Source organism: Larimichthys crocea, chromosome XII (genome assembly GCF_000972845.2).
Source record: "Larimichthys crocea isolate SSNF chromosome XII, L_crocea_2.0, whole genome shotgun sequence".
Lineage (NCBI taxonomy): Eukaryota > Metazoa > Chordata > Actinopteri > Sciaenidae > Larimichthys > Larimichthys crocea.
In genome coordinates, this window is record NC_040022.1 from 16,772,225 (window position 1) to 16,796,524 (window position 24,300).

Below are 24,300 nucleotides of genomic sequence, written 5' to 3' on the forward strand. Positions count from 1 at the left end.
CCAATGGAGGAAAAAAAAAAGTGCAACCATCAACTGTAAGAACAGTAACAGGAAAGAATACAGTACAATTAACCTATGCAGAATACTGATCTTGTTCATATCAAATATGGTTGCTACAGTGCATTTTTTTAGCTCTTTTGAAACATTTAAAGAGAGAAAGCGTTTGAAGCTTGTAGGTTGGACTGCTGCATCCTGGAAGGAATGAACTATTGGATGGAAATGGAAACAAATGGAAAACTAGTTTTCAACCTCAGCTTTACATCTCCGTTTAAAATTTCCTGTAGTTTAATTAAATCCATCCTCTTAAAGAAGACAACGTTTTTTTTACTACTCATTACAGTTTCAGAGTAAAAAACAATAACCTTTGGTACAGAAAAAAACTTGTTTTAACTGTACTAGTGTCAATAAATTCAAGGCAAGTATAGTAACAGATTTTGCCTGGTAAAAAGCTTGTAGTGCTAATTTTAGGAATGTACTATTTAAGCTCTTAGTACAAGCAGCATTTCTTTTTAAAACAATACACAAAATACTTAAATAAGTGCAACCACCAGAATAAATATTAAATATTGTAGTGGTTAAAATGTAAAGAAAGACACACTTCTGCACAGGCCAGAGTGCGCATGTCTAAGCACTGTTTTTAGTGATCAAGTGCTGCTGAGGATAAAGAGGATCCGATACTGATTTGTCAGCTTCTCTTTTTTTTTCCACTCTGCTGACACGTGCTTTGCCAGCCATGTGCACAAGCGTGTTGGGAAAATATTGAAACATGTAAAAACACTCAAATGGTAATAAAAAGGTGCAAGTACAAAGGTTTGCATATTTAAAAAAGAACTGAGTAGGTTGAGGCCTCAGGAGAAGAGCAGTTTCTTGGAGCCCTGAGGATGTTATCAAAGCTAGAAGTTTAGAGTGGACAGCCATGTCTATTCTGACAATCACATCCCTGTATTCCTCTGACAACTTTCAAACACTTAACTGTGGCTTCTGTACTACTGCTGCTACGCCTGACATTCATTGTTCCTACACATGTACTCTAAAACTCTTCAAGACACTTTTAAAAACACATCTAAAACTTGTCTAGAACTGTCCTTCTATCCCTTCTAGCTCTGCACATCTCCTCAGGCCAAATTCATGTTGTAGTAGGTGGAAAAGCTGGAAGCCAGTGTTGTGTAGTGTGCCATAGGTGTGCTGGAGAGAAATTTATGAGCATTTGTCAGTGTGGGCTTTGTAACATCAGACGTTGGCCAGTTCCTCGGCTTCATCTCGGTTCTCGTTGATCTCGGCCAGCGTCCTGACGAAGCGTGTCCACTCATCAGCCTTGGGCACGCAGATTTGCTGCAGAAAGACAAAGGACGACACATCCAACAGCACTTAAAGCAAGAATTGTAGAGAATGATGATGAAACCCCACACAGAAACAACCCAAGCATCATAGTAATATGTGGTATGACATCTCACCTCGCCTACATCGTAGACCTGCACCTGTCCCTCAGAGTCTCCAGTAGCAATCTCTTTGCCAGAGTGAGCCCATCTCACACGGTTCAGTGCTGGAGCCCCCTCCACACTAACACTGGCGGTGGGAACCTCAAAAAACAAAGACCTTGTTAATATGATGGTGTTCTCATTCAAGACAGTCACATGTTTATGTAGCTCGTGGAATAATATTAGAAAATTTAGCTCATGATGCTATGACATTTTGAGGGTCACTTTTTCGCTTTCTTAGAAGAAGATTGATACCGCTGTAATTTGGTTCCATTAAATATGTATTTTTACAGATTAAACCAATAAAATATGCATTACTTTTTCCAGTCTTTATGCTAAGCCATCCAGCTGCTGGCTCCAACACTTATTTACCGCACAGACATGAGAGCGATATCGATCCTCTCATCTAAGTCTCAGTAAGTGTATAAGAGCATATAATGTCAAAGTATTGCTTTAAATCTGAAACTGAGTTCTCTTCTTTAGCGCATTATGCGTGTTCATACTTCTGTATCATTGTTGAGGTTCCACAGGTCCAGGCGTCCAGCTAAGTCCACACAAGCAAACAGAGCGGGGTGTGTTGGAGACCACATTGCATCATAGACGTAGTCACAACTGTCCTCGAACGAGTACAACGGGCGGGTACTCTGTGCAGAAGAACAGATGGAGAATTGGATTAATTTAAGAAACATGACTAACAGTATTTTTATAATTGTGGCTGTAAATGTCTCACCTTGGTGCTCCAGAGTTTGACGGTCCAGTCAAAAGAGGCGGAGATGAAGAGATGAGAGAAGTCAACAGGTCCTCCGGCACTGTGACAGCTGAGCCCAGTCACTGGACCGTGATGGCCCTCGAACACCTCAGTTATACCCGCCTTACTGTAACACACACACATGAAAATGACATGAAAATGTGAGACTTCTGCTAATACTACAATCTTTCCCCCAAAGGCTTTTCCAGCCATTTGCTTCTACATCCTGAATGTGAAGCAAACAACAATCTGTCCTTAGGAAATCATTTGGCACTAATGAGATCAGAGGTCAAAGAGCGCTCACCTCCCGTGGCGACAGGCTGTGTAGACGGAGCCATCCTCGCTCCCCACCACGAAGTTGTTCACGTCACCCAGAGGGAACGCCATGGAGGTGACTGCCACCGCTTTGTTCTGTTTACCATACACCAGCTCCAAACTGTCCTGCAGGGGAAACACACACAGACTCAGACTATCTGACAAGCTCATATGTATGACAGCATATCTGTACGTCAGCTATACAAATTCAATGTACCTGTGGCTGGGAGAGCATGTCGAGGCTCCAGGAGCACATTTTGCCGTCAGTGGAAATGCTGATCAGGTTGTTAGCATTTTGGGTCCCTACGACGTTCACACAGTAGACTGGGTGCTGAGCACGGTGAAACAGCAACAGTCAGAGGAGTTAGACAACATACAGTGGCCAAGGAAACCAAGGACAGATGTAAAGACACTAACACTGTGTTAGACATAAAGGTGTGTGAGCTCCGGTGCCTTACTGTGTGTGCAGCTGCAGACAGGGGAGTTCTCTGAACAGGGGTGCGTTTGTTGCTCCTGTTGTCCCACAAGACAATCTGTCCAGAGTACGTCCCACCCACCACCAGGTTGGGGTGAAACTTTGCAAACCCGGCTGACATCACCTCTGACTGGAGGACGAAAATAATGCAATTTAAATATATCTGCTTATTCCTGAATATTTAGTTGTAGTAAGCTTAAATCTATTTTATTTTGCTCTATTAATTCCTTAAATAAAATGTGTTTATGCCAGTGGTGCATGTCAATTCTTCCCTTACCTGGCAGTGGAAGATGTACTCAGGTGTGCCCTTCTTGTACTTCATGTTCCAGACCAGTGCCACTCCATCCGGCTCATGGGGAGCATCCTCGTTGTTGTTATATGAAGCCACCAGCAGCTCTGGATACTGAAAGGAAGATGTGCATTTTCAGATGCAGAGAAGAAGTAGTGAAGTAAGGCAAGAATCACTCCACAGTTGATTTTCAGTCAGTCCAACTGTGCTCACAGTCTCTTACTTCACTTAGAGTAAATGTACAGGGAAGAATATGGCCTAAAGGTTAGACAGGAAAGCCCCTGTGTCAGTGTTCTGACCCACCTGAGGAGACCAGTCGAGACAGGTGACCACTCTGTTTTTAGTCCAGCGTTCCTCTGCAAACTGTCTGTTCAGAACCAGCTTTGCACCAGCCTGCAAGTCACTGAGACGGTGCGGAGAAAAAAAAAGGGATATCAAGTTCAAGTTCAAGTTCAAGTTCAAGTTACATACAGACATACATACAGAGAATTGAAATTACGTTTCTCTCTATCCAAACAGCACTAAACATGAAATATAAAATACAAAATATAAGTGAAGATGTAAACATATATATAAAATAAAATATGAAATAAAAATAAGAATAAAATAAAAATAAAAATATATACAAGCTAAAGACATCCGGGAATAGAGAGTCTGGAGATTAAATAGTATGAACCGTTAAGCAGAATTATCAATATAATATATATCAATCAAATCAATCAATCAAATATCAACATTTCAACGTTTTTTTTTTCTTCATGTGCCTCACCCCTCCTTATCCTCTAGATCTCTGCCGCTGTAGTCAAAGCAGACGTCCACGTGCTCAGCCAGAGCTCTCTCCACAAATTTGCTGCCTCGCTCGAAAAACGATAAGAACTCCTCGGTGTGCATGATCTGCAGCTTCTGCTCTTCTGTCAGCTCTTTGGGAGTGTCTATACACGAGAGAATTCAATACGAGATAAGGAGAAAATATGAAAGACCTTGTTTACTAGTCAGTATTATCCTATAAACCATTATCCTTACCCGTCTCCTGCTCTTCACCCTGTTCATCTTTCTCCTCCTGGGTTTCCTCTGCTGGTGGGGGAGCAGTTATCTCCTCATCCTCTTCCTCATCTTGAGCACACAGATTTGATTTATTTTTTATTTAGCCATGGTAAAAGGTTGGGAAAATATACATTTTTTCATTGTTTTACCTGTTTTTTGATCGGTGTGTGTCAGTGTCTCAGTGGGTGTCTGTGTTTCTTTGGAGTAGGACACCATTTCCTTCGGCACAATGTCCACCTGAGTCACTTTGGACATGCCCAGCCTCACAGTTCCACGTCTACACAAACACATACGCCATTTCGGAAATAAGCACACGCATTACAAAGTTGAACTGGATGAAATTTTTCCACGTAGAGACATAAATAATGATGTACGGACATAATATTAACACATCTAGACAAATCTAAGATGAAAACCACAAAAACTGAATAAAGCTGGAAGACAAGCTAAAGGAGAGAGGAGGAGCAGTACCCCATGAGCTCAGAGTCGGAGTGGAGTTGCAGAGTAGAGGGGTCAGGATCCCAATGCAATGTCCTTATACAGCCAAACCACCAGACGGTGTTAGTAAGAGAAAGACAGCACAGACAGACAGAAAAGAAAAAGGGGAAATCCAGAGGATGAAACCCAACGCAGAAGACAGACAAAAGGTGAGCCATATAAGAGACGTTAAAGATGGGAAAGGCAGCAAACAGAGAGGAAGAAAGACAGAGAGAGAAGAAGAACGGAGTGCGTGTTAATTGAGAAACGTCAGCGTGCCGGCGACAAAGGCAAAGAGGAGACATGTCAGAATTCATCAAGTATATTTGCAATGTTAAGACACACGCACATATTTGGCATGCAGGTACAACCCAATATTCCATAAGTGACCTAAAACCAATCTCACTCTTTCAAGCGCACACACACACACACACACACACACACACACACACACACACAGACCTTGGTCCTGCGTTTCCATCGCCAGAATCTTGGCTTCCTGCATCGCTGCCCACTGATTTGTTGGAGGGAGACATGGGGGCAGGGACTAGGTAGTGAAACAGACATGTATCTTCTGTTACTATCCTCAGGGGCTGAGCTGTGGGTGCATGTGTGTGTGTGTGTGTGTTTGTTTGTGAGTGTGTCGGTCAATGAAAGGGTGAGTGAGGGAGGGAGTGAGGGAGGGAGGGAGGGAAAGAGTCAGTGCGAACGTGAGGGAGGAAGTGAGAAATCAAAGTGTGTCAATGAGTGAGTGAATGAGTTTGCATGCAGTAAGGGGGACAAAACGTAAAAGGACAGACAAAGGGGAGAGAAGAGAGAATGAAAATAAATGGCAGGCAGATTTCAGGAGTCATGCACAACAGTTATATAAAATGTTCAGATATTATGTGAGATGGGAGAGGGGGGGTGGCAGTGACAGCAACCAGGGCGGGCAGCAAAGTTAGAGATGACGTTCATAAACACAGAAAATCCATCAAGCAAATGAGCAGTAAGCGATGTGAGATAAGTGAGGGTGTAAAAACAGAAGCATGCTGGTGTTTTGCATGTGTGTGTGTGTGTGTGTGTGTTTACCGTGGGATAAGTCAGGGGTGATGCCAACACTCTGCAGCAGAGCCTCTGCCTCCCTCCGTTTCCTCTCCAGGTCTGAGTCTTCATGGCCGCCAGAAGAGCCGCCTGCTTCGGCCCCGCGCTTCGAGTCTCCCTGCAGAGTTCAGGACAAGCTTTAAAACAAAACGGCAGCTCGTGATCTTCAGCGGCACGCGAGATAAGAGAGGAACTTACGTCCTTCTTTTTCTTCTCCTCTTCTTTTCTCTTCTTCTCCTCTCGAATTTGGGCGATCCGTTGTTTCTTCCTCTCCAGCTCGGCCTTCAGCTCACTCTTGTCGGACATCCTGCGGGAGGACGATGTTACAGCACAACGAGGAGACTTGTCAAGAAATGATGCTTATCTTTTTTTTTCCCCCTCTTTGAATTTTAATGATAATTTGTGTTGATTAGTTTGCTTCACTCCAAAGAAACTGCAACTAAATGTCTGAATGTAAATACTATGTTCACAGGGTGTAGTTAGGGCAAGGGCGACATAACATTGTGAAAAATGACAGGAGCTTTAAAGCTCAGTGTTAGTAACATCAGATATGTCCTGTATAAGCATATCCTTCCTGATTAAACATGAAGAGAGAGCAAGGGGGAAAAAAACGTACTATGACATTATGGTAATTAGATTATGATAATGTTATCACCCTAATTGTCCTGTGAGTCCATGTGAGCATTGAGGACTATCCAACATTCATTTATGAATCAGACTGTTTGGGCTGAGGTGGTCTAAAAATACACAGCAGCATCTATTTTAGAGCTGAAATAATTAATTGATAATTAGCTGATGAATCAATCATGTCAATAGAAATTAAATAGTATATTGATAACTGATTAACTTATTTGATCATTTTTCCAGCAAAAATACCACACATTTCTTCTTGCCTTTCTATGCCACACATGGTAGTAAACCACATATCATTTAGATTGTTGGTTGGATAAAGACAAAATGGATCAATGGAATAATAAAAAAAAGAAAGAATTGGTCGCAGCCCGTCTCTGTTATATTGTCTCTTCGATGTGTAAACACTTTAATAGCTTTGTCATTTTTAATCATGTAAGTAGAGCAAAGCTTTTTTATGGCTTTCTTTATCCAGAATGAGGTCAATCTTGTCAAAAACACTTCAAACTACTGCAAGGTCTTTTTTTTATTTCATTCATTCATTAAAAAAAATTTTTTTTAAAGAGATTATTATGTTTTGTTTTTTCCAGGATGCAAACTACACCTTGTGATGTTTGGAGCAGCATCTGTGCAGCCGTGGGCCTGTCACCCTGGTAACACGTGAGCACCAATCAGCTGTTCACAACAATGTCCTCTTTATCTGTTTACTCTGTTTACAGTCATGACTCTTTCAGTTAAGTAAAAACAAGTCTTATATGTCCATTAACCTGACTCACTGCTACTTATATAGCTAGTAAGAGCTAGCGTTGTTTTAAATAATGGCGTAGTTAGTCATATCAGCACACAGAAGCTACTAATTGTTCATATTCAGGTCCTAATCCTCTTAAATATGGGTCGTGAGCGCCTGTAACAGATGGACAGCCAAGATGCTCCATCACCCGTCCACCCACTGTCATAACAACTGCAGATAAAAATAAAAAACTACATATTTCATCTATTCAACCGTGAGTTTCTTCGGTATAAGTCGGTAATTCAGCGAAGTCTTCACGTCATTAAGGCTTCATACCAGGCTGAGGATATGTCAAACATTTATTTAATCCCCGTTAACGGGCTACACTGTCAGATAGCTTAGCTCCTGTTAGCAGGCTAGTCTCCATGGCAGCCGGCGGGCCTGCCGTTGTGAAGGAGCGACTAACGGTAACCAACGCCCGGGCCGCTCTGCCTCAACCGCCCCGCTCAACTGACGCGTTTACAGACAGCACAGCTGCGAAGGCACGGTGGAAATAAAATGTACCTGATAACAGACGATAGACTTAAGTGGACGGATGACAATAGAGTCCAGTGTCCGTGTGCGTTATGTCTGAGCAGAAGTGATGGTGGTGGAGGCTGATGATGCTGGAAGAGACACTCCGCTGCGTCCTTCTTCCTCGGGCTTCGGCCGCACAACCGTGACAGCGCAGTGTTAGCGCCCCCTGCAGCACACACATGTGGATTACAGCAGGGGTGTCCACGCTTTTTATAAAAGGAGCGCCAGATCTGACAATGTGAAGATGAGGATGTCCCTATACTAAAAAAAAAAATAATTTTAAAAATGAACTGTAAATGTTACATACAAATGCATTGTTCTGTAACAAGTTTATGTTTATTGTTCATTGTCATGTAACCAAATCTAAGACAATCAGGTGCACAACTCTAAAAACCAAATATCAGATAACAAAGAATAAATTGTATATTGAATATGTTACACTCGCATGAAGTTGATACAGATCTTCAAAAATGTGTCTATTTATGACTTCATAAATCAGAAGACAGTGTCAACAGCCAAAAAAAATCTATTTTTGCCATATTTTAAAGAACAAAATCATTTATAAATCACGCTATGAATGATGAATAGGGCACATTTCCTGTGTTGTTGTCAAGCCTATGTAACACTGGTATCCCAATGTTTGAAAAAACACTGCAAAAGTACCCTCTTGTGCCTCTATAGTACATAAAGTCCCATAGAGGCTGCCTTATGTACAAGAAAATCGATTAGACTCTATGTACCTCTAAATTATTAAACAGTTAATAGTCCCTGTGTGGTTTTATTAAGAGATGCTGCTGCTGATAAAACAATTTTAAACTCAATGACTTTCTGAACACTGGTGCCCCACCACCTTTTTATTTATTTTTTATGCAAAGAATACATACTAAAAAGAAATATAAAATGACACATATTTATTACTATCATTTTTATTCTTTGTTGTTTTTATTCCATATTCCATCCATAAAACTTTATTGTGCATTGGTTATGACCATACAAACAAAGAGAAAAGTCATAGTGTCGTTCGTCTTATGGAAAAAATTTGAGCAAAGGAGAATAGTTTTGAATGTCTATCATGTAAAACATTTGATGATTTGCATGATTTGATTTTTCCTCTCTCTTCCCTCACAGTCCTGCCTTGGTTTGTTCTTGTGGTTTAACTTGTAGTCTCATGCTGCACAGGAGACTATCACGTCTGACGTGCTTCGTTTTTACTCTTCTGGAGCTGTATTGGCATAACGAAAGGGATCATAAAGGTCACCCTTGGAATTGTAAGGGTCAAAGTAAGGGTTGGGGGGTTTCTCGGTGGCTGGTGCTGCAGGGACACTTTCCTTGACTTTCGGTACTTCCTCTTTCACCACTTTCTCTTCAGCAGGTGCCTCTGGTGCGGTTGTTTCCTGGATAGGGCGCGGAGGGTGATCAATGAGGCAGTCAGGGTCCCAGTATGGGTCACAGTCATACTCCATACCTTTAGGAGTGTGAGCAGGAGGGGGAGGAGGTGGAGCAGCCTTTTTGGGAGCAGGAGGAGCTCGAGGAGCTTTAGGAGCTGGGGGTGGTTGGGGAGGAGCTGCAGCTTTTATCTCCTCCTCTGTTTTGGGCCTGCAGGCTGGGTTGCCTCGTGGGTCACACAGCACTGGAACAGCACCCGTTGGCAGGTAGACAATCTGAGGTTTGCACAGTGGATCTTTGGGGTGACACAGATAGATCCTCTGAGCATTCTCCAGAGGATCTGGTGTAGGAGCAGGGGTGGTGGGAGGTGGAGGAGGCTGAGTGGTAGTAGTTGGTGCTGCAGTGGTAGTCTGTACACCCATGACACTTTGGTAACTGGAGGCATCTGGGCCATAGGTCAGCTCCAAGTGACGCATCTGGTGATACAACATCCTGATCCTGTCGATCTCATAGAGCTGAGACAAACGTATCAGAGAGAGAAAACAGAGTTTAGTTGACTAGTGATACCCAGGTTGAACCACATATGTACAAATCTCCAATACAACCAGAACTTACCCCTTCAATGTGTCCAATACTGTTGTAGAAGCGGTAGTAGGACTGAAAATCAGGACTGCCTCTGTACCACTTTGGGTCAATGTTCCTCTTGGGTCGAGAATTAGTCAAGAAATCATGTGCCTGAGCAGAGTCGATGCTAACCTTACTCCCTGTAGAAGAACATGAAAGTGTTTTGTTCAAATCAACTTTAAAATGAATTGAAAAAGTATTTTCTACTTTTTTTTAATCTTTAAGATTAGATGAACAGTGGCATGTAGAAATAAAACTGTATAATATTCACAACAAAAATATTACTGTGATGTAAATAATATATTCAAACACAAATACAAACATAGGTACATTTTTAAACAGTAACTACTATTTATATATATATATAAAAGTTAGTGGCAATTATATATAACAAAATTGTCTTTCCCAAAATAGTTACACTTTAACTTACTACTTCTGTGTCTTTAAATATATTCACTAACACTTTAACTTTATTAAAGGTACTATTCAGCCCTTGACACTAACACTACTCTGCTTTTATTACTATCTTTTTCCGCCTCTTTAGATTAACAAAGACTTAGATTATATTGTATTATATTGTATACTGTAGATTATATTCTGCAAGAAGGTGACACATACCTCCAGGATTCTTTACTTTTGCCAGAGATGTTGCTTCTAGCAAACCTGCAAGGAGGCAGAGAGTATATTAGACATTCATCCCAGACAGTGTAATGCATTTTACTCTCCAGAGCATAACACAGCAACTCAAGGAGATATTCAGCTCATGTGAACATATTAACAGCTGAACTCCCAAACAAAGGTTTTACAAACCTGACATCAGCAGCAGGTAGCATAACGCCCTAAACAGGGACACCTGGGATATCATCCTCGACATCTGCAAATGTAACATCATGTAAAACCCTGAGTACTTATTGAATACATTTTCATAATGCATGTTGAAAGCACAAAACAAACAAAACTACCTCTATGAATGAAAAAACAACTGCCAATAAGATTAATTTGCCAGTAAGAAAATGTTCATTTTCCTACTACTTGACCTTCAATGTACTGCCTTCCATTAACTGTTTTACCAATCTTAATCTATTTGCAGATAAGTAAACTGATGTATAATACAAACAATACAAAGCAAAGATTTCCATATCTGAGTAGTTCTACTTTGAAACTCGTCGTGGCTACTAAAGTGCAAAAGAACACCTGCTCACCTGCTGTTGCATCTCTCCAGTCCTTGTCCAATCTGCCACACAACTGTTCATAAATACTGCTGTTAATACTGGGGTCTTGCCATTGGCTACTGAACTGTAAGTAGGCCTAACCCCACCCCTCATGCATTTTCTGTTGAGACGTGGAAGAGCTCATTAGCAGTAAAAGACCAACTTCAAACAAAATGTGACACCTTGTAAAGCCACAAGAAACAGCTTCATAACAGCGGGGCACCTACTGGGGACAGGCCAGGGGACTTTTCTGTACGGGTCATAATTCTCAATGAAGGCATCAGTGAAATATATAAACCTTTATACATTCAAAAAGATTATGTTCTCCGAGATGCCATACATGGGTTTCTGTTTGTTTTATACAGCAAATATGCAATATATGGTGACATGCGCCATGCCACTGTCGACTAATTCTTGACAAAACATGCCTGCCAGGTAAAAATTAACCCTCTGTCCCAAAACAGCTGGATATGTCCTTTTAACTTTGGTCTTGGCCAGTCAAAAAATAGAGGGGGAGCCGAGTCAACTGCTGTTTAAGTCCCCAAGAAACATGCAGGAATTATGGGCTAGCTTGTCTAAACACAAAGTTGATGTAACACAGCCTGGGAATTCTTTATTAAAGACTTCAAAACACCACTTTTATTAGTTTCTATATGATACACATATACACAAAATACATGTAAATGCACACAATACTGAGTTATAAAGTTTCTATTTGGATAAATGTTTAGAACTGTTTGGTTATTTCCCACCAGAACTACTTCTCCCTTGTTTTATATGCATCCTTATGAGACAAAACCTGGAATCTTCACAATAAAATGCATAACATGCATAGAACTAATATTTTAATTTGAATGAATCTAGATTATAATGTGGCAGGTTAGTGTGAGCAGGCTGCATTAAGAATTAGTGATGACAGCAAATGATGACAGTATGACAACCACAGAGCTTTTTGTCATAGGATGACGGCATCGCTGGAATCCTTCAGGCATCTGTGAAACAGCCATGAATGTAATGTTTGTGCTTGCTTTAGCTGCCTCACTGACGAGAACATGCAATGGAAATGTTCTGTTGAAACCTAATCCGACCAAGCTCAGCTCAGTGAGGTAAACAGATCTCTGCTTGAGCACATTTTTTTGTGACTGTCTTCATTGCCCACCTGCTTAGTGTTTCAACAGTGAAGCAAATTCTATCCTTCAAACCAGCAGGTAAGGCTGCGATCAAAGAGTGCAAGAAGGAGCCAGGGAGTCTATAGTGTTCCTACCAGGTGGCTAATGGTAAACATCATACTGTAATTGCTCTGTGCACATGACAAAAATGGAAGGGTAAGGGTACCTGTTACTCTTAAATGATATACATTTATTTCACCTTCTTATTTTACAGTAGATGTAAGTAGGGCAAAAAAAAAGTAATGCCCTTAGGAGTCTGATATTCTTCTTCTTTTGTTTCCAGACATGTCAGAGTAACACTTTGAACCATTAAGTCAATACTTGCAATGGATGCAATAAATTTGAATGAGACTTGTGTCAGTAAATTGAAGAGATAAACCCCCTGAATCAAATATCATGCTGTAATATCTTTAAAAATTACAAAACAATAAATATTCCAGAGGATTTACAGTGTTGAATGAGAAACATCACAATGATCCTTTCATCTGGGTTGTTACTTACACTATATTAAATACTTCAAAAAACGCTGATTATCTGTGACCTGAAGTCATTTTATGTGGTGGTATTAAATGTGTTTTAATAGCAGTGACCAACCTTTTGCTCTCTGATCTTTATTTCAAGTCAAACATCAATAATGAAGAAGACCATGGAATGGCTGCATTACTGCAATGTACAGCAACATTTGTTGCACAACTTACGACCACCTCCAGGGTATCAATTATCATAGCTTGTGCCCCTCTGATCTTCAAGTGAAATTACACCTTGTCCTAGAGCTCTCAGCAGGACACAAGACGATTAGTAGAGAGTAAAAAGTAATGTTTGCAGCTCTATAACTACAGTTCTAAAACTATGGTGCCTATGTGCTGCATTTCCTCTGCATCAACACGGCAACTTAACCTGACTCTGATCATAATGCAAAAAATACCATCCAGACCACTATCCAAGTTAAAGGCTGATGCTGTGTCCTATTGATCATGTATATTTGCAGATATCTGAAATATATGTAATTTCTCTCTTCTTGCTGCATAAGGAAATTTGCAGCTCTTGGGTCAAATGGACTGAAAAGAACGCACAAAGCAAACCCAGTGCCGGCCTACACAGTCCACTTTGACTCAGCCCACATGAGAATGATGGTGTGTAGGTGGTCAAGATCATGATGAGAACATGATGTAGCCTTCTCTCTAACAATTGTATATATCATATACGTATATCAGCCTTAGCTAAACCTCAGCCAAGAACTGCACTTTACAGTCTCAGCCCAGATTGAAGTTGTCAATGTGGTTTTTACACAAATATTATAAAATAAAAAATAGTAATATATTTAACTAAAATATCTAAATATTTCAAATGTTATGCCTATTATTGGGGTCTTAGTGGGTGCTGTTGTTGTACAGGATAGCATTATATTTAATGGTGTTTTTAATATTTTGGCCCTCTCATGTATGTAAATAGGGTTGCCAAAATATTAGAAACACCTCTCAATATAATACAGTCCAGTGCAACACTCCTGCAAACTACAACCTCAACAGTAAACACAACAGTTTAAATCAATACCTCTCCGACAGTATAAACAAAAAACAAAGTTTTAAAGCTTCGAAAAAGTAGAATTTATGGCAGAGCTGTTGTATTTGTTCACTCTGGATTGTACAGTGTACCTAATGAAGTGGCCAGTCGGTGTATATTGCGTAATCTTTCCATGTTTTTATCCCTTTTATCTATGTTTTATTTATGTTTTTATACTAGGTTTTTTTGTACTCCTGCACTGAAGATGGCACTTACATTTCATTATGCATTGTATCATGACAATAAAGATATTCTATATATTATTTGAATATGATAATATAGACTTTAGTGCAATAGTTATAGACTAACACAAGCTAGAATCAACATAGAAATGCTGTAAAATATGAATATAAAAATGATACTACAGACCGTGTCATGTCACAGGTGTAAATAATAAAATAATAAAATAAAATTATAGCTGAAGTCAGCTCTGTGTTGTACATGTTGGCTCACTGTCACAGTCTTGACTAGCCATGGTTTGCATGTACTCAAATGTAGGACATCTTACTGACGTGTCCTTCTAAATACTGTTGAGGATCCAGATTAGCACAGCAGGGGAGGGAGGTGGCGTTCATGTGGGTATCACTCATTTAGGGAAACAGGGGAACGAAAAAGCAGATAAAATTGCAAAGGAGGCAGCAAAGAAAGAGGAGGTGGAAATGAAAGTAAAATTATCAAAAGCAGAAGGAAAAAGTTTAATATGGAAAGAAATAATCAATCAGTGGAAACAAAATTAGAAGAACCAGGAAAAGGGGAGACATTTATACAAACTACTAACCCTAACCTCTACGTTGGAGAGGTGGGGTGTTGTGGGGGTAGCAGAGTGGAACAGGTGACAATGAGCAGACTAAGAATAGGGCACAGTTGATTGAATACCACACTCAATATAGTAGGGAAACATCCAACTGGTCTATGTAGCTGTGGGGAGAGAGAGACAGTGGAACATGTGATTGTTGATTGTCATGGATATGAAAGAGAGAGGGAAGAGATGATGGCAGGGTTGCGGAGGACAGGAGCAGTGGGGAGTGGTTTCATAAGTATAATAGAATGTGGGAAATCTAGAGAAGGGAGGAAAATCATAATGGGATATCTTGTTTTAACTGGGTTAATTAAAATATTTTTTTTTTAAAGGAAAAAGGAAGTAGTAAAGAAGTCCAGCAGATGGCAGTAAATGCAACATTAAGCATGCCAATAAACGCCAAAGAAGAAAGAAGAAGAAGACGTGTCCCTCTGCCACACGTGTCCACCAGGCGGCAGCAGTGCGCAGCACCGGAAGTGTCCGACTTGTTGTGTCAGTTCCTTTGAGGCTGTCGAAGTTTTGTAGTTCCCGTGTAGCTGACCTGTCAGCGTTGTAGTACGAGCTGTCACTGCTCATCGTTTGTTTGTCCTTCTTGGTGGTTGCGGGGTTTCGCTGGGGTCGGTGGGACACACGGGAGTTACTCGCGCTCACTCAGTGTTGCTGCTGTCAGCTAACCGGAGAGCTAACGGCTACAGTTAGCTTGACAGCTAGCAGCGTCGGCTAGCACTCGACGGTGGCTAGCAGCGTTAGCTCGGAAGACGCCCACTCCTGCAGAGCAGACCTCCGGACAACAGAGTGAACGGTGAGTGAGCAGAAACAAACAAAGAAACACTTGAAACAGCTGTCTAACAGCAGCTGACGTCGCTGTCCGGGTTGTGTAGCATGTTGATTTTAAGGTTTTGTTTTTGGCAGAGGCGTCAAAGTCAGCCTGAGTTTGACAGCTGAGCAGCCACAGCCACCACTCCTCTGCTCACAGCTCACTCCTCTCACTCCTCTCAGTACTTTGGACAACTTTTCTCACATTTGTGCACGTTAAAGATAAGTAGGTGACCTGTAAAGGAGAAAGCAAAGACATTGTGCTTCTTTAAAAGTGTGGTCCGGGAGCCACCAGGAGGCCGGGTATGGACTTACAGTGGCCCTCCAACAAAATGGACACTTGCCTTCAGTGTTTAAACTTCACTGTGAGAACAATACCAGAATAAAACAGTGATAAACAGATCTTATATCCAGAATTACACTTTAAATCAAGAGTTGAAGCAATTAACTCGTTGATTATTTAATATAAAGTTAACTGGGCACTATTTCGATCATCACTCATCATGCAAAATATCAAATTATCTTGTTGTAGCACCTCAAATATGCAGATTTGCTGCTGTCTTTGTTTAACATGCTTGCAAACAGAACATCTCTGGAGAAAGCGGTTAACATATTCTTCAGTAATGTAAATATTTGTCAGTCGAAGCCTTAAATATTGGTAGTTACTCCTAAATCTGAAAGTCTCAGATGTATTATGGGGTATCGTCTCACTAAATAAGGCTGAGTATGTCCCATCATGAATCACTGTCGACAAGCATCTAGGTTAAACAAGACTTGGCACTGTCCTTTTGTTGCTTTCTTATTATAGCAGCGGCTGTTTTCAGATCTGATGACATGTGCTGTTCGTGTAAATCTTTCTCTGTCAGAGTGTCGGAGCCCTACAGGGTTTCTCGCTCTCCGTGCTCAGCTGTTGCCAAGAGAAAAGAGGCAGGGGAGTTTGCTTGTGTGAGTGCCCAGCGTTGGATCAGGTAGCTGTCACGACCAGGGGGGGGGATGGCGTACTGTGCCACGTCGGTCACGCATTGTACCGAGTCACACTTGATCACTAACACAGCTGCAGAAGTCCAGCCATGTGTCGTTACGAGCTGAAATGCAAGTTTAGGAAGTGACAAGGCGATTTCAGTATAATCACTTTTTGAAAGGTGTGATGGAATGCGAGCCTTAGCCCATAACACCTTGTAATATACGATATCAGCAGTTGTTTCTATTGTTACGCTAAACTGATGTCACATCATCTTTGAAGGTGTGTTTTGTTTAGCAAATGTAAAGTGACAAAAGACTTATTTTAGTCCTGTTCTACCAGGATATGATTATTCTGAGCATCGAACTTTGACTCTGCCGGGTTTGTTTGGTTCTGCAGAGTAGATTAACTGAACAGTTATCAATCTGTTTTAAAGGTCCGGTGTGTAAGGTTTAAGTATTTCTTTGCAGGAATAGAATACGATATTCATTAGTGTATAATAACCCGAGTATAAGAATCATTGTGTATTTGTTGTGTTAAAATGAGTCTTTTACAGCAGCACAGTGAGAGCGGGTCCTCTTCCATGGAGTCCGCCATGTTGAACCAACATTTTTCTACAGTAGCCCAGAACAGACAAACCAAACACTGATCTACATGTGGCCTTTTTTTGCTTTTAATGTGAATTTTGTTGTGAGTTTTTCCTACATGATGTGGGCGAGCATTCATTTAGTTGCGAACTGCAACTTCACTGCTAGATGCCACTAAATGGACCTTTTAATAGATTAATACATTCATTAATTATGTAAGTCATTGTTCAGTTAATTTGATTTCTTGCCTCCAGTTTCTGCAATGCACTGCTTTTCTCTGTTTTATATGATTTGTGTTTTATATCATTTTGGAACAAAACAAGATATTTGAAGACATCACCTTGGGGCTATGGGACAATTATGATATTTTATAGAGCAAACTATTTACAGATCTATTTAGAAGATCAGCAGATTAATCAGTGATCAGACTCACTTTATGGTATCTACTGCAGATATCCATAACGTTGAGCTTGTTGTAAACCCATACCATTTTTTTCCCCTCCAAATCTTAAATCGTTTTTAACCTTTGTTTTTGATATACTTGTAATAGACTTTTGTATTCATTAAAGTCAGACTAATCATACTGGTGTGTCTGGTCACAAGAAAGTCATCAACTGGCTGTTATGTACCAAACAAAGTGGGCTGAATCTCCTGAGGCCAAAATGTGGCGTTAACTTGATCTTTGGAAATGACAGCGGGCCAGCCCAGGATCCTGAAGTGAAATCTCAACATGGTTCATTTTCTGCATGTTTGATGTTGAAACAGGTGGTGTTTGCTTCATTTTCAGTTGACCTTTTATATGTGGGCCAGTTTTCCGGTTCATTGGGGCTACATTGAGGCACAGACTTCTCTAATTCTCCCTCTGTTACTGGGTCAAAGTTAACTGACGATATTTCATCTGCTATCACCTCGCTGCCGTCTAGATTTACCACTCTGCCTGCACTGTATGCTATAAAAATTCTGTAGCTTAGAGTTCATGTCCTGATGTCTTCTGTGTGTCTGTTTTTATAATCAGTCTAGAACATGCAAAGCAGCGTGCGTGAAGTACGCTGTGTTTTTTTAATTGCTTTTGTTTTGGCCTTTGACACAGATGGAGGCTCAAAGCTCCAGCGGGCTGCTGCTGTCCAGAAAGAGGAGAAGAGAGGGCTCCAATGGGGAGACCGAGGAGGGAGAGAGGCTTGGGAAAATCCCCAGATGTACTGTGGTGAGTCAGCTGTGTGTTCGGCCATCATTGAGCAGTCTCTATATGCTCTGTGCACGTGGAAGACATGCAGTCCAAGTGTCCCGTGCATCATGACGTGTACCATCAGCTGTTTTAACCACAACGGCAGCACACTTGATTTGCACATTGTTACAGGAAGGAATATTACACAATTACAGTGTCAAAATTTGACTTAAATAAATAAATCAATGAATAAATAGAAAACTTCCTTGAGTCCTGAAATTTTCCCCTTCTGTTGGCGCGTGTCTTTTTAGGGATTGAAGCACCCTGCACCTTTCGCAGATGAGCTGGAGCCAGCTGCTACACCTTATGAGAGAGTCAACATGGAGGAGGCCAAGAGGGGAACACCACGTGAGTCTGAGCCTGTTAATCCCTCAGTTATGAGACCTTTCATGACTTTCTCCGCATGTTTCAAATTCAGTTCATTTCCTCTTCCAGTCACACACGAACAACCTCTATACAGACTTAAGTCTTTTAATCTCTTCATGTCTTGTCTCGTCTCTCTTCGTCCAGCTGACAGACCGGTTCGGGTGTATGCAGATGGCATCTTTGACGTTTTCCACTCAGGTCACGCCAGAGCACTCATGCAGGCTAAATGCCTCTTCCCAAATACGCACCTCATTGTTGGAGGTAAGTGTGAGCCCGTACAGCGGACGGCTTATCAACTCAGAAAAACTGTCAGACTATTGAAAATTCTATCAAGTTGAGACATCTGGGAAAAGTTAGATAACAGATAATTGTGTGAGACAAGCAGAGTTACTTGTGGGATAGTGTGAGTCATTGCTGGGTACTGCTTTATACACGGGAAAGATAAATAGTGCAGTTTTTTTTTCCCATTACAGTACAAGAAAAAAAAGCTGAAGCAACATCACAGTGTTATCAGTGTGCTGTTTTTTGTCCCGTGACAAACATTTCTGTGTTGATCTTTCTTTTTATTTTAGAATTGAAATTATGGTTAAAGTATTTCAAACAATCATCTCTGTTTTTGTTTTTTTTAACTATTCAAAGTGTGCAGCGATGACCTGACCCACAAATACAAGGGCTTCACAGTGATGAATGAGGATGAGCGCTACGATGCCATCAGACATTGCCGCTACGTGGATGAAGTGGTGCGAAACGCTCCCTGGACGTTAACGCCAGAGTTTCTCGCAAGACATCGCGTGAGTGGATGAAAAAAAACATCATTAGAGACACTCGTTCTGTTTATTATCTCACTTTCTTTAATTTAATGAATCATCACCTTTTCCCTGCTGTTTTTCCTGTGTATTTTTGGGGGGTTTTTGTACAATTTGTAGATCTGAATCTTCTGTGTTGATGTATGTTGTAATGACCTCTCCAGATTGACTTCGTGGCCCATGACGACATCCCATACTCCTCAGCGGGCAGTGATGACGTGTACAAGCACATCAAAGAAGCTGGTGAGTGCCAAACTAACCAAGAGTGGTCGCGTGGTACACAACTAATTAAAGGGATACAGTTCAGTATTTACTACTGCTGTCATTGCACATATGGTAGTGTATAGTACTTTATTTAAAAATATATTTTCACCCACTTTTTACTGTTGCGTAACTTCAAATAACATAAAACCTGGGTCAGTCGAATACAGTACAGTATATAGTCATACCAGTGATGTTGTTTATGTGTAATAGTTTGCTCAAATGTTGTGCAGGAGAGTATTAAGGGCGTAAATAAATAAATTCATAAATAAAATCTAAATCTTGTTGTAATACAAAGCAAAGCAATCATCAGGATTTGACATACAATAACAGGATTGAATGTTACATGGCTGATTAATAAGTAGAATTATAAAATCATTTCTCTTATGCGTCATTAACTTTTATTATCTCAACCGAGTCCCTATTTTCCGATGTTTTTCTGTCTAAGTGACTAATGAGGCCACGATTTGAAACTGGTCCAGCATGCAGAGCACTGCAGCCATCAGCCTCAAAGCTGTAGTAATCCTCCTGGGCAACTGTGCACCGTCCACTAAAAGTGTTTTTATTCTGGCTGCTGCTGCCTCCTGACATCTTGTGATATTTTCACATCTAACTCAGAGAATCAAAGGTTTCTTTTGAACAAACCAGAGCTGGTGATTGTTGAAATAGTGGAAAGACAAACCGAGGTTTTGGTGAATTTGTTTCTATCGAGTCTGAATGAAGGTGGTAAAAATGAGGATCTTACTCTTTCACAAAAAGGTCTGTTTATGAATTTCAAAACTTGTTTGTTGGTCACCTCAGACTGATGGACAGAGTGTATCTACTCTTACGTGTCTTTTATGCCCTCTACAGGTATGTTTGCTCCCACCCAGAGGACAGAGGGCATCTCCACCTCTGACATCATCACACGCATAGTCCGTGACTATGATGTGTACGTCAGACGCAACCTGCAGAGAGGATACACAGCGAAGGAACTCAACGTCAGCTTCATTAATGTACGAAAACTAAGCTGTTCTAATGTTTAAGAGCATTCTTTCAGACCTCATGTTATGTTTGTAACCTCTGCCGCCCCCCCGCGCTCTTTTCAGGAGAAGAAGTACCACCTGCAGGAGCGCGTGGACAAGGTGAAGAGGAAGGTGCGTGACGTGGAGGAGAAGAGCAAAGAGTTTGTCCAGAAAGTGGAGGAGAAGAGCATCGACCTCATCCAGAAATGGGAGGAAAAGTCCAGGGAGTTCATTGGCAACTTCCTGCAGATGTTTGGCCCTGAGGGAGCTCTGGTGAGGATGTTGGTTTTGTTCTCATCTTTCATCACTGTGTAATCAGGCCGCGTGACATAAGAACACGTCCTGAGGATGGCCTGGGAGACGTGTTTCAAAGAGAAGGAAGGCTTTATAATCTATGAAACACGCAACCGGGAAACCATTCGGCTTAGTGACACATATGTAATAACATATTGCATAATATTTGCTGAGGTGCCCGGAATGAGTTGTGTAGGGTTTAAAAGATGAAGTTGAGGACTTAGGACTTAGCCAAGACTTGAGACTTGCAAAACAATGACATTTCCACCGCTCTGCTGATATAAACTAACCACTCACTTCCTGGAATATATGAAAAACATTCAGGGACTTTCATACCGATACCGACAGAGTATGCAAAGCACTGTAGACATCTATTTCGATCCGGGTTTGGTCGAAGTTGATCGACGATTTCATACCAGTGATCCAACATTTGATTTATTTTGATCTGATGTTAAAACGGTTAAAACAAAACATTTGACATTTTGGGAAATAAGCTTATTTTCTTTCTTGCTGAGAGTTCCATGAAAAGTTTTTTTTTTTTTTTTTTTAACTGTCATATGTGTCTCATGTATAAAGCTACAGGCAGCAGACAGAGGGAAACAGCCAGCACGCTCTCTCCAAAGATAAAATCAACACTTCAAAAATCTCACTAATTATCATGTTATGTATGTTTTGTGTAAACTGTATTAAAAACGAGGGTAAAGATTAAAAAAAAGGTAAAAATGACTTTGAGGCTTTGATTTTACTGGGGGTTATCTGCTGGACTGCTTCTTTGCCGGATGACGCGATGACTTGTTGGAGTCTTGACATCACCATGATGATGCCAGGAAACCAGCGTAGACTCCAGGAAGATACTGATGGAACCAGAGCAGCTGTTTCCAGTCTTATGAGCTGTTGCCATTAGCTTTATACCATTTACCACATAGACATGAGACTGGTATCGACCTCATCTCGCTCTCTGGAGTGGAGAATCAGACATAAAAAATTTGCCTCCAGACTGTTTGAAGCAGAGTTTTTAACTGTGTTCCATGAAACTGATTGTATCATCCGTCACGTTTCCGTCTCCCCTCCACAGAAGCACATGCTGAAGGAGGGTAAGGGCCGCATGCTGCAGGCCATCAGCCCCAGACAGAGCCCCAACAGCAGCCCCACCCGCGAGGAGCGCTCCCCATCTCCCACCTTCCGTCTCCCCTTCTTCACCAAGACCTCGCCGCCTCCCTCGCCGCCACCCCACCACAGCGGGGCCCGCGGATACCTCATCAGTGATGACGACGACGAAGACGACGAAAACTAGAGCGTGTTCGAAACGTTCACTTTTGTCGGGGGGGGGGCAGCGCAGCAGCAGTCAGTGCTACCAGTTAACTGCGCTGTCGAGTAATGTGTTTTTCATCGAGCTCCTGCTTCCATTTTTGTTTTGTTTGTTTATGATTTTCACAGTTAGTACTTCAGTGTCACGTTAACTTGAACAGCCAGTTTCTCCACCGCTCTTTGTTTTTAACAGTCAGTTATGTCATTTTCATTCTCGTGCAACAGTCAGTAAACGTTACCACTAGTCACCTGAGTTGTATGAAAAATAATCTCATTTATCTCTGTCACTTTTTGATGTTGAGTTTATTAGTCACTCACTGTCACTTAGGGATATTTGCAGGGCTTACACTCACTCGCGCACTCTCCCATTTATGATGGTATTCTTAAGGATGGCGTAGTGAGGTAGTTTGTTTTTGTCATGGTTTTAGCAGGAGGGAGCAGGTTTTTGGTCACTTGTTGGAGCAGCACATCTCCAACATCGGTGTGTGTGGGAGAGCTGAGACCTCACGGAGACACTGTTGAATATCTCAGAGGGGGAGGTTTTTCAGAGCGGGTCAGAAAACTGGACATTTAAATGATCTGCGCGTGTGGGGCAGTTTATATTCTGCTCAGACTAAAAACAAACCTGTCTCTCTTTTTTTTTTTTGTTGTTCCAGTAACAGCGAAACTCCAGATTACTTTAAATCTGAGAGTCGAGTGTTAAACGTCTACTGGGGAGCAACGTCTCTCCCACGTTTGTCTGCCTGCTTTGGGGGCTATGCGTGTCTGTGTGTATGTGCATGTGATGTTTGTGCGTGCAAGCTCTTGTGTCGGCATGTTTGAAATGTCTTCTGTCAACATTTTCCACCTGTTGACAGGTCTGGGTTCAGCTATGCCTTTACTGCATATAGTAATAAATTTGCTTTTATGTCTGCTGACAAGATTCAGTCTTTGGAAGACTAGTTTCAAACAGGACGCCTTTCTTGTGGCGTTAAAAAAACAAAGTCATGCAAGGATGATCCATTGAAATGATGTAGAAATACTTATTTTTGTAGATTTCCTCATTTCCTTTCTGTGTCCTCTGTACAAATAACGATTCGAATCATCCCTGTTTAGAAGTGCTGTCACAGGCTGAGTTGTCGCAGTTGCATATTTGTTTTGTAACTGCATCACCTGGGCCTGCAGGGGAGTAATCATTTTCATCTGACCTACATGTAGTGACAATATGTTTTTTCATATATCAAGGAATGAACCTGAGAACTGTTTAAATACCCTACTCCCTATAAGAAATTACATTTTTTTTTTTTGGTTAGCTGGAGTCACAAGCACAAAACGGGATTCTGTTTTTGAATAAGGCCTCCTCATTAGTAGGACACATAAATGGCAAAATAGACAAGGCTGTCCCAGGCTTTGAGGGTCTGCACCAATCTACAGGTGAACTGTGCGCACAGTGTGAATCGGTTTAGAGGTGTGTTTTCACAGACCGGACATAGCGGTGTGAGGGATTCAGATTTATGCATCAGTGAAACTCCAGATCAAACTTTATGTAGCTACCTCCTCCTTCCCTGAACTGATTCTCTTTCCTAAGACGAGCACAAAGTTCGAGCATTGTTTTTTTTTCCTTTCTCTGAACAGAGCCATTGTTGCAGCACTGAAATGATGCGACTTGGGTCAAATATTTGAGATTTTCCGGCCTCGGTGTGTGTGTGTGTGTGTGTGTGTGTGTCATGCATCTCAAGTGATAAAAGCATGTCTCGTGTCTCCTATGTAACCGAAAAATGAAACATCACAGGTGATCTGAAGATGCAATGCAATACTGTTAGACTCTAATATAAATGTTGACAGATGTTGGATTGATCTGTTCAAGGCTTGGTTTCCCAAAAGCACTTATAGTTTCAAATCAATCTTTGCTGCAGCGACAAAGACAGCCTTGGTTCTCTTGTAGATGTCAATCAGATTTTAAAGGCTGGGAAATTACTTAAAAAAAAAGTGATTCCCACAGTTATAAAATCCAAGTTTTAGTGTTAAAAGTACAAAACAAGTATAATTAGCAGAGGATATCTAGCCTAGATTTTTGGTGCTAAGCTACTTTGGGG

At 41.2% G+C, this 24,300-nt stretch overlaps 3 protein-coding genes across 6 annotated transcripts; 1 reads left to right on the forward strand and 2 right to left on the reverse strand.

The window, feature by feature from the left end:
• Window positions 1-701: 701 nt before the first annotated feature.
• Window positions 702-8,028, reverse strand: LOC104933936 (cytoplasmic dynein 1 intermediate chain 2). 4 transcript variants are annotated; one of them, XM_019255072.2, is made up of 17 exons: window positions 7,834-8,028; window positions 6,108-6,216; window positions 5,898-6,027; window positions 5,289-5,424; window positions 4,821-4,883; window positions 4,499-4,626; window positions 4,329-4,418; window positions 4,075-4,237; window positions 3,609-3,708; window positions 3,294-3,419; window positions 3,000-3,146; window positions 2,759-2,872; window positions 2,531-2,667; window positions 2,209-2,353; window positions 1,982-2,122; window positions 1,455-1,580; window positions 702-1,332 (listed from the first exon to the last, which is right to left on the reverse strand). In XM_019255072.2, the coding sequence occupies exons 2-17, from the start codon at window positions 6,213-6,215 to the stop codon at window positions 1,231-1,233; spliced, it is 1,956 nt and encodes a 651-aa protein (XP_019110617.1). In that variant the 5' UTR covers window position 6,216; window positions 7,834-8,028; the 3' UTR covers window positions 702-1,230. The 4 variants fall into 4 exon arrangements, with proteins under 4 accessions (XP_019110617.1, XP_019110619.1, XP_019110620.1 ...); XM_019255074.2 differs by having other exon boundaries at window positions 5,289-5,373; window positions 7,834-8,027; XM_019255075.2 differs by lacking the exon at window positions 4,821-4,883.
• Window positions 8,029-8,804: 776 nt separating this feature from the next.
• Window positions 8,805-11,100, reverse strand: and3 (actinodin3). Its single transcript, XM_027285720.1, has 5 exons — window positions 11,058-11,100; window positions 10,666-10,729; window positions 10,474-10,518; window positions 9,847-9,995; window positions 8,805-9,746 (listed from the first exon to the last, which is right to left on the reverse strand). Exons 1-5 carry the CDS (start codon window positions 11,067-11,069, stop codon window positions 9,054-9,056), a joined length of 963 nt encoding a protein of 320 aa, XP_027141521.1. The 5' UTR covers window positions 11,070-11,100; the 3' UTR covers window positions 8,805-9,053.
• A 3,966-nt stretch (window positions 11,101-15,066) lies between these two features.
• Window positions 15,067-23,138, forward strand: pcyt1aa (phosphate cytidylyltransferase 1A, choline a). Its single transcript, NM_001303320.1, is given in 9 exon segments — window positions 15,067-15,399; window positions 18,052-18,165; window positions 18,438-18,534; window positions 18,697-18,813; window positions 19,192-19,343; window positions 19,523-19,601; window positions 20,472-20,614; window positions 20,708-20,896; window positions 21,993-23,138. Coding segments are annotated over 8 exon segments (1,110 nt in total). The 5' UTR covers window positions 15,067-15,399; the 3' UTR covers window positions 22,212-23,138.
• Window positions 23,139-24,300: the final 1,162 nt, after the last annotated feature.